Here is a 16085-nt window from a genome sequence, read left to right as displayed (position 1 = left end):
GGATTTATAAGATTTATATTGCTCTCCTCTGTATTGAGTCAAATTTTTTAGGGGACTCATAGGGGCATTGCCCCCAGATCTGAGAACACTCTTTAATGGCTGAGTAGGTTTGTGATTTATATATGGTTAACAGCTCTTCAGAAATAACGCCTTGAGTGAAAGAGATCCTCATTTTTTTTATGTCGAGGAAACAATAGTTGCATTGTGCTTGTGTCAAGAGAGGCCTCAATGATACGGTAATTCCAAGAATAGATATCTCTTCTTGTATGGAGATTTGTATGTTGTTGAGAGTAAGACTGCAAGAAAACAGATTTTTTCATGGGGGATAAGACAGAACCGTGTTTTTCTAGTATTGACATTGACCAGGTTATTCAAACTACATCTAAGAATGGTTTGGGGTATGAATGAGGAGAAGGAAATGTAGTGTACTGTCATCATTGAAAGTGTGTGTGTGTGTGTGTGTGTGTGTGTGTGTGTGTGTGTGTGTGTGTGTGTGTGTTGGATTTGTAGTCAACTGGAGTAGGTCATTGATATATAGAAGGAAGAGAGTGGATGGGAGATATCAAGAGCAACCACTTGAGATTTACCTGACTTTTCGGTGCTATTTGTCCAAAGAGATAGGTGATGTGTAATCAGATTCCCTGTGGAGTGACAGTAGTGGAATCCATACTGGCAATCATTTATTAGTTGAACACTTTCAAGCTAGCATAGAAGTTGAATGCTCAAGGTTCTCTTCATTGCTTTAGAAAGAACTGAGGTAAGAGAAATTGGGTGATGGTTTGATGGTAAGGATTTGTCATCCTTCTTAGGATGACAAATCCTTACCATCATCATCATCATTGTCAAACACAACATACATTAGGTATGTTGTTTGGCCTAATTTCCATGCTGCAGGATAGATTCAGTAGAATATGAAAGTGTTAAAAAGGCAACATAGAATGGGGGTTAACTCTGGAGTACACATCTTTATGATAATTTGAGGAATAATGCCATCAGAAATAGGAGATTTTCTATATATAATTTGAATAAAATTCTTCTGATTTCTTTTTGGCAAAAGATCAAAACGAGCAATGTAATGAGTATTTGGAATGGTCAGGATCATTTGCCAGGGTCAGCTACACAGGAATTGGAAGAGAAGTAAGAAGCCAGAAAGTTGACTTTTCTGTAGATGATGCAATAGAACTATCTGAGTGGAACACTGGTGGGAGCAGTGATGGAAGGAAGTTTTTACCAATGGCTTTGGCAAGAAATCAGAAGGCATGCCTGTCTTTTGAGCAGGATGCAAATTTCCTGCTTTTAGCACTTTCAAAATCCATTTTGGATAAGTTGATAATTTTCTTGCAGTTGTTCTTGTGCTTTAGTAGAAGATTATTTCAGTTATATATTCAGTACATGTGTTTGGGTCAGAAGTTGTAAAAATGAGGAATAGAAGTTATGAAGATCATCCCACTTGGCATTTTTATAATGCCATACAACATGCCAGTAGGAGTGGCTGTGTGCATGTTGCTCCATGAGGAAGAGATGAATACCATGTTATGGTCTGAATTATCTAAAGGACAAGCATCCTTCACAGTGTATTTAGAAGGATCATAGTAAGGCAGATCTCCAAGAAGTTTGGAGAGTAGCTTATGTTATCTGATATTCAAGTAGAGACATGCGAGTAGTTTATGCAAAATCATTAGTGATAGCAAATATGTCAACATCTCTAACTGCCTTATCTGTGCAGGCAGAAGAGGAAGCCACTTGGTGTTGTAAACATTAAAATCCTCAAGGAAGATGACCTTACAGTAAGAAAAGTCAGACTGAAGAAAATTGGATTTAAAAGAGGAAATCAAAAAGTTTGGAATGGTTGGTAGCATTAAGGGAGCTATATGGACAGCAGATGAACTTAGCATAATGTGGTGATGAATTAGTATAATCTCCTTTGGCTGAGAGATATTAAACAAAAGGAAATCAAAATCAGGTGATTCTAAGTTGAATATTCTTTTTCATAATATTTATCAGAACAGACATATGCACAGGTTCCAGCTTTGAGTCACAACGATTCAAAGAGTGTATAATTAGTAAAGTTGAGATGAGCAGTTCTTAAGCATTGCTCATTGAGGAAGCTGCAATTTGAGTTTCTGCCAAGTAAGATTTTGCACACTGGAGATAGAAATGGACATTATTGGAACTAAGACCATATATGTTTGGGAAGTGGATCTTTAAGATTGAAGCAGTTGGATGTTGTGATTTTTTAGGAACTCTTTCACTTTTTTTGAAGTATGTCATGTTGGAAGATGAGTTCTTTATCTTTCTGAATCCATGGGACCACTCTTTTCTCCAATATTTTTATGTATTGGTCACTTTCATCTCACCATCAATAGACAAAAGTGATCCTCGACTTGTGTAAAACAACTACACATCTTTTTATCTGGATGTTTAGGAAGTGGGCAGGAGAAGTCTTCTCAGCCACTGATTTGCAAACATAGGGTACTCGCTCTTGCTGGACAAAGAAATTGCTCTCATTTGAGAATATGACCTTCTTCCACTTCTCAATAGTCCAATCTTTGTACACTAAGGCTATGCAGAAAAAAAAAAAAGGGCTCTAGTGGGAGAAAAAATCCCACTAGAGCCCTTTTTTTCTGCATAGCCTTCATCAATAGATGTTTCTTTTTTGGTCTGTGGGATCCTTCTGCCTCCAGCAATTGTTGTGTCATTTCCTATCCTTATGTGCCCTTTCTTATCTCTATTACAACTATATATATATATGATAACTCTTATTTCTATCCTACACTTATTATTTCCAGGTTAATCCTTTCTTATCAATAACGCTACTGGCCAAATCCCTGATAAGAGTGAAGCTGTTGTTCTGTGAGACAAAGAAATGCAAATGGCAGATGCCTATTTCTTTGTCTCAGCACTGGTTCTATCTCCTTTTTCAAATTCAGAGAAAATTTATTTGTTTACGCTGCACCACCCTGAATCCTAGGATATACTAAACATGTAAGACCAAGGAGTTAGAACACAGTCAGCATTCACTCTTCTCAGCTATAAATTTACAACTTGCAGTCATGACCTTATATTATGCAATTTCCCGCCCTTTTGTGGTTCGTTATATTTTATGAGCAAGTGCAGTAGGATCTAAGTACAGGCAAGACAACATTCACATTAAAACAAAACATTTTAATTACAGGTAGAATACATATATTACACTTAGAAGCACTGAGTTAATCATTCAACTAAATTTTATATACAGCATTAGCACTTTTACATACAGTTAATTATCCCTTTTCATGAATTTCTATCTGAGAAACATAAATACTAACATTTAATCACTTAGTCTCAATTTTCTACTCTAATCAATTAAATTTTACTCTTAATACTTATCAACTTCCATTCATGATTCTCTTTAACAATCCTATTCAAATTTTACATATATCTCAGACCTAATTAAGAACATTTGTAATTCACTCTCTTTCAAGATACATTTATGAGACACTATTATATTTCCTTCTAAATCTACCAGCAACAGTTCAAAGAGTCTCTCTTAGCACACACATTAAAATCTTCTCATTCAATTCATTAGTTAGTAGACATAAAGTTTTCACCTTACCAATTTGCTGGTATGCTACTTTGGCCACTTCATTTTTTTGTCGGACAACTACCTTATATGACCGCTTTACTTCACACTTCCTCGGGATTTTCTATACGATTTCCCTCTATACTTCATACTGGAATCATTCTGTAGTTTTCCACTATCATGATCTGCTGGGCTTTTATTTCCGACTGGTAAGTTCCCCTTGGTCATTTGGTCATAACTTCCTTGAACAAAGGAAACCCACGTGGAGGCTCCACGTGGCTGCTGTATTCTTGTGCCAGACTTCCGAGGCACAAGAATACAGCAGCAGGAAAACGTCTAAAAAGTCTGGTTCGCAGCGTTACATCTCCTTTTAAACACCGCGCCGTTTCTCTCTTTCGTCATCGATGTGTATGTCATGCTTTCACTACGTCACACAGCACTTAGCGCCGCTCATGGATTCCTTTCGTAGTGTCACGGTGGAAGGGGGGGAGGAGGCACCGTGCTACATAACAGATATACTAGTACATTCACCACCTGTCTCAGAAGTCGGCCGTTTCACATTTAGGTTATTATTCCTCACCCAGCAAATGGTTAGTTATTTACATAGTATTTTAGACTAAGCAACTATATAATAATAATACAATGAAATTTCACATTACTAAATAAGATAAGATATAAAAACTAAATTACGATTTCTATTCAAGTGCTTCTTTATTTCTGATAAACCATTATTTTCCTCAAGAGAGTGAGAATGATGTTAAGTCCGAGTGAAACGTGATTTTCTTTAATATTTTGTTTCATTCTGACTTAACACAGTCTTTGACAGACTGCCATGTAAGAAACATTAATCCCACTTGCTGCCAAATCTATTTAAGTCTACACCAGACAGACGTGGATTAATTTTGCTTTTCCTAACTAGTAAGCGATCTCGAGTAAGTGTAATTTTCCTTTTTTGTCAGGAGAAAAGGTACCTGTCTCCCTAAACCTTTTTAAAATCACATTAACAGTATCCAAACCAACACCACACTCATTGGCAAGTTGTCTTTGAGTCACGGATGTGTGTACTGAGAAAGAGTACATAAAATGGAGATGTATCCATTTTATAGTTCGCAAAATGAATAAAACACTACAAATGTCAACTTTTTTACACTATTAAAAACACACAGCAAATTAATAAACATCATAAAGACAGTTAAAACATGCAGCACTCAACCAAAATAGTAAACTAAAACTGAAAATAGTAAATGAAAACCAAAAACTTGATGAAAATTCGGCTTGTTCAGATTCATTTGTTTACTACTGTATGTCATGGTATTGAATCACTCTAAGTATTCTTTCTACTGTGTCGATTTTGTTAGTTTCCTCAAAAGTGATAAGGCTTTGCTTGAAACTATCATTGTAATTGCTGAGGTTTAAAAATTGTTTAATGGAGGTGGGGGGGGGGGATAGTCACAGAGGAAAGAATGGTTGGTTGAGGTCAGCCAGAAGTTTGTGTGCTAAATCATCAATCTTCACACAGGTATCATATGACTACTGGCAACAGAAATCACACATAAAAACTCTGTTTCCCTGACTTCAAGCTTGCATGAAGTCAGGGAAACTTCATCTATTTGATTTGTGGTTAATTGTTTGCATTAGTGATACCTGAGCTGCTTTAATATTGCTGGGCTTTGTTGCTGCTCTTGACCATGTATATCCAACCATGTCCAACTTGGACATGGTTGGATGATTTTCATACTGGCTTGGGCATTGCCTAGTTAAAAGGCTGCTGTTATTGTTTTTGTTAGGGAACCAGGGTAAACATTGAAAACTCAGCTACTGGGAAAAAATCCCATTTCAACATTTTGCAGATTTCAAGATTGGCACCATCAACATTAGAAGCATCCATAAGTACCAGATCGACATAATATTTGTAACTGAACCAAAAAAGGCAAAAACAGGTGAGATCTTTCTAAGCAACAAATGCAAGCTATTCAGACCATACTAATTAGAGAAAAGGAGTAGCTATAGTATTTAACACTATATATTAGGATAATTTTGAATGGCAAACAATATCAAGTGGAGGGATGTGGCCAAGTGAAGTAAGTAGAGGAATTTTTTGAGGCATTAGAAAAGGCAGCTGCAAAAAAAGGAAAAGTTGGTCCTTGTTGGAAATCTGAACAGCAGACTAAGAAATGATCACTAGACACATAGATATGTTGTGGGGGAATATGGAGAAAAGACAAAACTAATAATAATCATAATTACCTGCTAGATTTCTGTTCAAGGCAAGGGCTGTTTATCCCACACACATATGCCAGTCATTTCCCTCTAGCTTACACTTCTCCCAAGACTTAAATGTTGAAAATTAACATCCATGGCCATCTCAATCTTTTCTTGTGCACTTATACATCCACTCATGTATCCTTCATCCACACTTCTCATACAGTGCCTCTCTGTCAATATATCACATAATTTAAAGAATAATGAAATTAAAGTGGTCCACAACAAAGTGGTTCTCACACATGGCACTGTTGTCATTTAGGTTTTGTGAACATTAAAATACCAAGAATGTGTGAGGTTGAAATTAAGAGAAAATTATAACTTTTAAAAAGCTTCTTCCATTCTTCAGTCCCTAAAAAAACCTCTGCTTGGCACTGATAAAGAAACCAGGTGTTTATGAAATTCTGTTGTGCACATGTTCCACACACAAAGAAGATGAACAGATATGAAGATAGTTACCAAGTTAAATTCATTGGCATCAGACATTGAGGAAAAGGAGGTCACAAAAGTCAAGAGACTTTCTTACTATGAAGGAGAAAAATAATGTTATCTGATGAAATAAAATGAACATTGCATACAACAGTTACAGTAGAAAATTCAGAGATTGTCATTTTGTCAGGTACCTTCTGACAAAATGCAGCAAAATCAAATGATTATACTAAATTTTATTTGGTTTACATTGATTAAGCAGTTTGATAACAAATAGCATAGACTACGATAGAGAGAGAGAGTATATGTTGTGAGATGTGTTTTGTGCTTTCTGACATTAACTTTTAATTCTTCTTATCTAATAAACTTATATATTTCTGTGCTGGTTCATCTAATTTGATGTTTGTTATATATATTCACAGTTTTTTCTACTTACCCTGCAACCTCTAAAGTTGCAATAGATTGATCGCACGGAAACTGGTGATTTTGCTGTTGCTGTGATCAGCTACTAATATTATCTGCGAATAAATGTTTTTATGTTGTGAAGGTACTGTGTAACATTAGTTCTTCATGAACTATGGATGTTTGAAAACAATATTTTAATACTGTTTTGAATTTACATTTCTATAAGTGCAACAAATGTCTTTCTGATATATCTACTTTTAAAAAAAATATAATAATAATAATTTTCCAAACCTTTGAATAGTATTTATTTTTAACATTTTGCAGACACATATGTAAAGCTGTCACTGGTATCATCTAATGGACAAGAAATAGCAAGGAGCAAAACATCAGTTCGTAGGGGACAGCCTAATCCTCTTTTCAAGGAAACATTTGTTTTTCAGGTATTGCAACTCCATTTCATTTTGTTTGTGAATATGAGTCACTGATGTGTGTGAAAATGAAGGGGCTATATTACTGCAAATAACTAAAATGAAATTTGTATTACATCATAGATTCTTTCTGGACCTATTTCTAGAAATTTCACAGAACTGATTTTATTCTTATTAAAACTCTGATTGTCTGCATGCTACAAGAACTATGAAAAGTTTTATAAAGGCATTATAAATTCAATGTCAAACAAAGTTAATTTCCTGTATGACTTCCTCTTTTCAATTTGGCATTTTATATCTGTAAGATCTCCTATGCAAGCACACTTGGGTTGATTTTATAAACTGTAGGTACTCCTACTAGCCACATCCTCACGTGTGCTACATGTCTGTTTCTTTTTTCTCTCTAGTTCTCTTGTTTCCTGTCCAATAGTGGAATGCAGGATGCCTTACATATTTTCTTTCTAAATATCTATGAAAACTCCTCAAGCTTCATATCAAGCATTCAAACTCCTTGAAAAACTCAATGCATGTTATACAGAAACTTTTACACACACAAATTACTCCATCAGATATATTAGCTTGTTTAGATGTAGCTTCGTTGTTGATAAACATTTCTGTGGAAGAATTAATAGATATTGTTGTAGACCTGTTTCCTCCTGATATTATGCATCTGTTCCATCATTGTCTACATTCTTTAGAAAACTTGGAAAGGGAAATTTTACTGCCAAAAATATGGTCTTGCAATGAGTTGACTTCTATTTTATCACTAATTTATGTAGGAAAAAATTTGAGGAAGAATTTATAGCGCAGATAATAATAAAGCCATATGTTCTGTCTTTTAAAGCACTTTTATCTGTTTTGCTTGTATCTGTTGATTTTCCTCTGAGTCTTTTTCTACTAACCTGACAAAGAACACTTGTTTTGCTAACTTTTCCTCTCTAATTCTGTTTAAGTGGCCACCCAACCTGAGATTAGATCTGCTAACACACAACTGAAGAATAATGATGTCAAGTTCTTTCTTAATATCCTCATTTATAATATAATACTGCCATCGATGCCATCTGTTCACTCCACTAATCTCTCTCAGAACTCTCACATCAGAGGTCTCCAGTCTCTGATCAAGTGTTTTACTTATAACTCAGCTCTTGGATCCATAAGTTAAAATTGGTTTGAACACTGTCTTGTATGAAGCTAGTGTAGTGTTTTCTTTACTGGTTTACTTTACTAGTTCTGCTGTCTATTTTCATATTTAATTTGCCATCTTCACTAAAAGTTGTGCTTAAATAGCTGAAATGTTTTGCTTGTTCTATAGGTTCACCATTCAGGATGCAGTTGATGTTTTCAATGTTTCTATCAATTTTCATTGTCTTTGTCTTTTTTACTGATTTTATTATTATTATTAAGAGAGACCTCCAGGGAGTCATCAAGGGAAGCCACATACTGCTACTACACACATGTGCTATCATACTTGTTCTTCAAATGATTTGAATATCACACTGTTATTCAAATCATCCTACAAGTACTGCATATCAGCAGCATTCCTGATTACCCTACCTATCTTTGCATCATCAGCAAATAGCTGTATGTTGCCTTTCAAATCCTTCCCAATGTCATTAACGTATAGATTGAATAACAGTGAACCAAGGACTGATCCTTGTGGTGTACCACTGGTTACCTTAAATCTTGCAGACTCACATCCCCTGCATACCACTTTTTTTGATATCTGTCAAGTCAGCAATTCTCTTATCCACACTAATATTTTATAATCCAATCCCATATTCTTCAATTTATGCAATAGTCTTCCATGCTGTATTCTGTCAAAAACCTTAGCAAAATCCAAAAGTATCATGAACAACCCTTGTCAAGTTCAATGGTAACATTATTATAGAATGTGAGCAAGTGGCTTAAACATGACCTTCCCTTAGTAAACCCATGCTGTTCATTTCAAAAATTTTCACCACCACCACTGAGATACTGATTAGTCAGTAGTCGGATACGTTGGTCTTTGCACCATCCTTGTGCAATAGGATTACCATACCTTCTTTCCACTCCTGCTGAATTTTCTCTGTTTTGAGACTGAAATTACATAGTCTGCTTAAAGGATTAGCCAATTCAGCTGAACACTCTTTTAGCACCCATGCTGATATCCCATCAGTTACTGAATTGCTGAATTCTTATTCAATTTGTGCAACAGCTTAATATCTCCTCTTCATACACACCTGAGTTTCTTCATCCAGTGAAGAGGTAGCAGTGAACTCAGTGTTGCATACACCAGGTTGATAGCTTTTAGCAAAACAGGCAATCATTAGTTATACAATCTCTTCTGCATCTGTCACCCTCACACCATCTGCATTCAGTAGAGCTATTATTTCATATTCGTTCTTTCTTTTACTTGTAGCATATTGATAGAATTCTTTGGGGTTGTCTTTAGCTTGCAGAACTAGTTTCTTTCATACTCAGTCTTAGCTTTCATTACAACAGTTGTGACTCTTCTGGCCTGCTACTTATACTTTTTATAACAGACATCATCCTTATGTACATGGTATTCTTCCACATCATCCTTTTCTTATAAAACTCTTGCTTAATAAGATTACACATCCATTTGACTCCTGCCCTATTTTTCTTTGAACTCTCAGGACACATTCTGATATTACATTATTTAAGCATTTTTTAAATTCTTCCCATGCACTGTCAATATTCTTCCCATCCAGCAACCAATACCATTGCACTGAACTCAGTAAGCTCCTCAGTTGGTCATAATTTCCTGCTTTGTAGTTCAGCATGTAACCTTTTCTGAATGGAACATTCAGAAACTTAGCCACTCCCAAGTGAGTACTACACGATCACTGTCACCAACTAGAGGCAGAATAATTACACCTTTAGTTGAAATGCTCTGTGGCACTATAATCAACTCTGACACTCTTTGACCTCAACTTCTTTCTGTCACATGCTGCTTGTGTAAGTTGCCTCGCAACAGTTCAATAAATTCAGTTTTACTCTTCTTATGAGATTTTATTGCTGCCCAATAAATATTTGGATAATTAAAGTCTCCCATTATGATTACTCTTTTTGCATCTATTGTCTCTATTTGATGATGCAGTTCTTCATCACTAGCAACTGATCCACCAAGTCAGTAACAGCTCCCCACTATGTATTTGATCTTGTTAGATTCCTCTTCACACTAGATGACTTCAAACTCGCTGCCACATGAAATACTGTTACTAGTACTACAATCATAGGTCTCAACACTGGATTCAAGTCATCCGATATCATTAGCACCACACCCCCGCCTATCTATCCTTCCTAAAAATACTGTACTCTGTACACTTGATGCCAGTTAGTATGTCTGATTCAACAACACAAATGCATACAATTCACAACCGAGATTGAAAAGCAGAACACACTTCCATTTCTAGATACACTTGCCACACGTCTTCCTTCTGGCAGTCTTTCCTTCACTGTTTACTAGAAACCGACCCATACTGGCCAATATATACACAGAAACTCCTACCACCACCCAACACAAAAACTAGGGGTCATTAATACTCTAAAAAAACAGGACTTTGAAGATTTGCTCCAATGAATAAGCACTTAAAGATGAATTAAATGTTATCGGCAATGCCTTCCTAAAAAATGGTTACAGTCAAAATACTATCAACAAAATTCTGTAAGCCCTCACTTAAAAACAAAAATAAACAAGACTACAATAAAATGTAACCATTCCATACATTAAAGGCATATCACACAAAATAAACAGAATACTACAAAAATACAACCTTAAAGCCACCTTTAAACCTCCTGCAAAATTAAAGAACTTACTCAACTCATCCAAGGATCCCCCCCCCCTCCTCTGGCCCACCCTGGAGTATACTGTATTCATTGCACCTATAATTTGCCCTACATAGGGGAAACAGGATGCACAATTCCTATCATAAAAAAGGAACATAAACGACACTTTAAATATAATAACTGTGGTCAAGCTGGTCTCTCTGATCATGCCCTGAACATTATATAGAATTGATTGGAAAAGCACCTGTTGTTTACATCACACCAAAACATGGTATGAATATGAACGTAAATTTGAGGAGGCCTGTGAGATTTTTATCAATCACCCTAATCTTAACAATAATGATGGTCTAAAAATCCCAAGCATGTGGAAGGCACATCTACCCACTTAACCTTTCTCCCTAAGAGTTAATTATAAATAGGACCATAGGTAATCCAGGATCCTAAATCTACTATAACAATTGTCATGTTAAACTAGAACATCATTTTTACTAACAAAACTATCTATATGAAAGAATGTTTCTCTGATGTTGTCTTAAATAGAATATAGCTTTGATGTAGTTAATTTATTTTATTTTATTTTGTCAGGCCAGTAGAATAACCATTGATCAAATCATTGTCTTTTCAGCATACTATGTGAAATGTAATTAGCTTGCCTTTGTGCATATATATATGTATACTCCAGATGATGACCTTAATATGAAAGTTGAAACATTGGGAAATTAAAATAATTATTTATAACACAGTTGTAGAGTCCATACTTTGTGTAAAATGAAGGCTACAGTTGTATGGTGTCAATGGGGCATTATATCAAGCAATACTTAGTTGTAAGTCAGTAGTTAGAATCAAAGTAAGTACAGGAAGATGGTTTAATGTGTTAAATCTGGTGTCAGATAAGGATGTATATTATTCCCTCTGTTATTCATTATCTATATGGATCACATTATGAAGGAAAGTGGTATTAAACCTGATATCAAAATTGGAAATGTTAATCTCAGTCAAGGAGAAGACTGCATGGTCAGTTTTCCCAACTGGAGGTAGAGTTACTGCTGTAGTTAAAGCTAGATCTTCTGGTGCTATTATCAGATTCTACACTCTCATATTCCTGGTCCCTTCATCAGGGATTTGGGAGTCCTTGGTGAAAGGACCAGATTGGTCCCTTCACCAAGGTTTTAATTTCCCAATGTTTCAACCTTCACTTGGTGAAGGTTGAAACATTGGGAAATTAAAATAATTATTTATAACACAGTTGTAGAGTCCATACTTTGTGTAAAATGAAGGCTACAGTTGTATGGTGTCAATGGGGCATTATATCAAGCAATACTTAGTTGTAAGTCAGTAGTTAGAATCAAAGTAAGTACAGGAAGATGGTTTAATGTGTTAAATCTGGTGTCAGATAAGGATGTATATTATCCCCTCTGTTATTCATTATCTATATGGATCACATTATGAAGGAAAGTGGTATTAAACCTGATATCAAAATTGGAAATGTTAATCTCAGTCAAGGAGAAGACTGCATGGTCAATTTTCCCAACTGGAGGTAGAGTTACTGCTGTAGTTAAAGCTAGATCTTCTGATGCTATTATCAGATTCTACACTCTCATATTCCTGGTCCCTTCATCAGGGATTTGAGAGTCCTTGGTGAAGGGACCAGATCTCAAATCCCCGGTCCCTTTCAGGTAATCATTCCTTAGTAACTGTATAAATTCCATTTCCATTTTGCTATGTGCTCTTTCCTCTTTCCAATCTATATGTTATGACATGTTATGATTGATATTCACATATGAAAAATATAGGTCCAACATTTTATAGAATAAGAAAGTACTAGTGTAAATATCATCAAATTTCTTTGAGATACTGTTTAAAATATCTCTGCATTGTTGATTAAAATTATTGCTCTTTATAGCAATAATTTTAATCAACTTGCAATTTATAATTTATAATTTTAATCAATTTGCAATCCATTGGAAGATGCTCCTAGCACAAGACATAATGGAACTGAAAATACCTCTTTGAGTAATCTTTAGAATGTAAATTTTGTTACTTTCAAAAATGTGATTGTGTCTGTATAAAATGTATCATTCTTTCCTCTACTGTTTCTACAGTTTTTGCAAATTTTAAAAATTCATAACATTGCCATAATTTTTTTAAACGGTATTTCATTCATAAAATTGGTGTTAATTGAATAGAAAGGGGAAAAAAAAAGACTACTTAGATTGGCTAAAATTAAGTTTTATTTATTTTTTTAGGTTGCACTCTTCCAGTTGCCTGATGTAACACTTATGGTTTCTGTTTATAATAAGCGAAGTATGAAAAGAAAAGAAATGATTGGTTGGTTTTCTTTGGGACTGAATAGTAGCGGAGAAGAGGAATTAGCTCACTGGAATGACATGAGAGAGAACAAAGGTGAACAAGTTTGTCGCTGGCATGTTCTTCTGGAAACTTAAACCATCTTCTTCTTTCATTCCAGGAAACCAGGTAAGTCCCCCAAATCTCCCTGCAAAAGGTCAGTTCTCCTTGAGCCCCTAACAGCTCCTGTGAACAACCACTTCTCACCAGCTTCCCCAATCTTTGGTGTGATGAAGGAGACAAGATAAAGAAGAGAGAGAGAGGGCACACTAGACCAGAGATATCAGCTACAACATTGAGGCTAATGAGCATAGAAGAAAGGACATGACACACCTTTACCATCTGTTTAGTGGTTTTTGAATCACTCACCTACTTGCTGAATTCTTTATTACTTAATGTTTGATATGCTCAGAGATAGTATACTCGGAGCATATCTGTTTCGCTGGAATCTTGCTGTGCAAATATTTATGCAATTAGCAGTTTCACTCTGCATTTGCCACCAATGACTTGGTGCACATGGCATGCAAGGTTCAGTTGTTGGCTGCTATCTGCACTCTTGTAGATTGCACCTAAATAAATGCAATCAGTTCCAACAGACCATGTTTCTGTATTCTTGTCAGCATACATATATACCTTTTGTGAGCATTTAAGCTGCTTTCAACCCTTGTGTGGTGGAGTAATAATGAAATTGTAAGCTTATTGCTTTTGAAGAAGCATACTTAATATCTTGGTGTACTTGTCTCATTTGTTAATCCATTTAAAATGTTGATAAAAATTTGGAAGTAGGATGAATTTCATCCATTTTAATGATTGCAAATAAATATATAAAATGTAGTTTACTTGCATGTAAATTTAACAGTTAAAGGTTTTTAAATTTTAGAAATGTATATTATTTCAGAAGTGAGGCTTTTAAAGTAAATTCAAAATTTAAATTTAATTTTTGTGTTGTGCAAAGGATAGATTATTTTTTTTTGTTTGTTACTTTGTATATGTATGTGAAATTTAAGTTCGTAAATACTTCTTTTAGGATGCATATTCTATCCTTTAACATAGTAAAATTTATTGAATCTTTGACTTTTCATTTTTAACTACAGATTTCAAAGTTGTAAAGTTACCAATTTGTAGATTTGTTTTTAGTTGCATGAGCATTAAACGAAATTTGTAAACAAAGCAGATGCATGTAATTTTGATTTGAGTAACTTAAAAACTAAATTCACTTTTTTGACAATATGTATAAATGGGAAATTAAATCACCTTCATATGACAGAATAATAGAATATGAAAAAGTAAACATATTCAGTTAGAACACTTTTGCTTTTGATACACAGCGTAATATCTTATTTATATAATTATTCACTATGATTAATAATTAATTTGGCTACATTACTCAATTCTGTGAAGTTATTTCTTGTTTGTTTGATTTCTTGTTTTAATAATATAAACGTCCATCATGAAATGAATAGAAATGTAAGCTTATGTAATACTGTTCTGTCTTGTCATGCATATGTTGATTAGAGTGAAATTACTGTTTTTCATCCTTTGGTTTTCATTTATAAGTCTCTTCTACTCCATCTTGAAATCTTTTCTTTAATTGTTTATTCATATCTAAGTTTAAGATGCATCTGGTTTTGTTAGGTAATTTGATTTCATTGTAATCAAAACCAGTGCTATTGAATAAATAGCTATCTTAAATGTTTTCAACTAATTATTGTTATTTTTAACTTTAACAAATTACCAAAAAAAGTCCTGACATAAGTTTCATGGCATCACTGTATGGTAAAATTCCTTATAGTGAATCTTTTTCTCTAACAAATTAGTCCTTACTAGTTTGCTGTAATGAGAGTTGACTGTAGTTAAAAAAGTTTTTGTAGTTCAAGTTTTTTCTACAACCCTCTGTATGTTTTATATTGATGTCTAAAAACTGAAATATCGATAAATTTTGATCTTTATCTCATTTTTGCGTTTTGTTTAGTGAAGCATATTCAAATTGTATTATGATAAAAATGTAGTCTAAGACTGTATAAGACAAATTAGAATTTCAAAGCTTTGCATTCCTTTCTTGAATATTATCTGCAGTATCTTTTAAGTTATTTCAGTGAGAAAATGAATATTGCCAGCCTGAAATTTAAATACACTTGACTCTCACTATACTAAATAGTCATGACAGACTTTCTCACTTTAACAAACCAGCCAAAAATAAATTGCTCCAAGTAATGCCACTTAAACACAGTACTATTTCTAAAGAAAATTCAGTATGGAAACTCTCCACTCTGACAAACTATTTTTTTTTTTTGGTCCCTACAAGTTTACAATTGTAAGAGTTGGCTTAGAAAAGGATTAGTATTGTTAATACTAATGTTAATGCCAAAAATATGGTGTTCAGATTATAAGGTTATAAAAATACATTTTAATTACTCACCAATCATTTTTCATTGTGTAGTGATGCCAAGTTGTTTTTGTTATTTGTGATTGCATATGAAGCATATTTCTCCATATACTTTCAAATAGGTATTGTCACAAAACAGTTTCCCTTTATTGGTTCACAATGGCTTTTGCTTAACTAAACTTGCATGTTCTGCACTGTCATCATAATAAATTAACTTGCCAACTTTAAATTGACATAGAACAATTTTTAAATGCATTAATTTTTTTTAAAAAAATTATGCCTCTGAAGCTTAATCAAGACATAAATTACAGAGACATTTTGTTGCAATATTAATTTTCAAACTTTGCTCATTTTTTAAAATTAAGGAAATAATAAAATAATATACTTATTAAAAAAGTTAGTTAGATGCTTTTTCCAGAATAGGCATATTTGAAATGTGAGTTTTAAAATGGATACTTAAAAAAAAAAAAGTTAAAAT

General features: G+C 34.1%; 1 protein-coding gene across 1 annotated transcript in view; it reads left to right on the top strand.

The window, feature by feature from the left end:
* The window catches only part of Syt14 (Synaptotagmin 14), a 186673-nt gene extending 172298 nt beyond the window's left edge, over nucleotides 1-14375 (top strand). Inside the window, exons 11-12 of the mRNA XM_090411194.1 lie at nucleotides 6983-7098; nucleotides 13122-14375. Of these exons, the coding sequence (XP_090267320.1) occupies nucleotides 6983-7098; nucleotides 13122-13319 (314 nt within the window). The 3' untranslated portion in view covers nucleotides 13320-14375. The remainder of the gene's footprint in view (nucleotides 1-6982; nucleotides 7099-13121) is intronic.
* The last annotated feature ends 1710 nt before the right edge of the window (nucleotides 14376-16085 follow it).

Source organism: Typopeltis vanoorti, chromosome 21 (assembly GCF_054136105.1).
Source record: "Typopeltis vanoorti isolate ZY-2024b chromosome 21, IOZ_Tvanoo_1.0, whole genome shotgun sequence".
NCBI lineage: Eukaryota > Metazoa > Arthropoda > Arachnida > Uropygi > Thelyphonidae > Typopeltis > Typopeltis vanoorti.
This window is presented reverse-complemented; position numbering and strand designations above follow the sequence as displayed.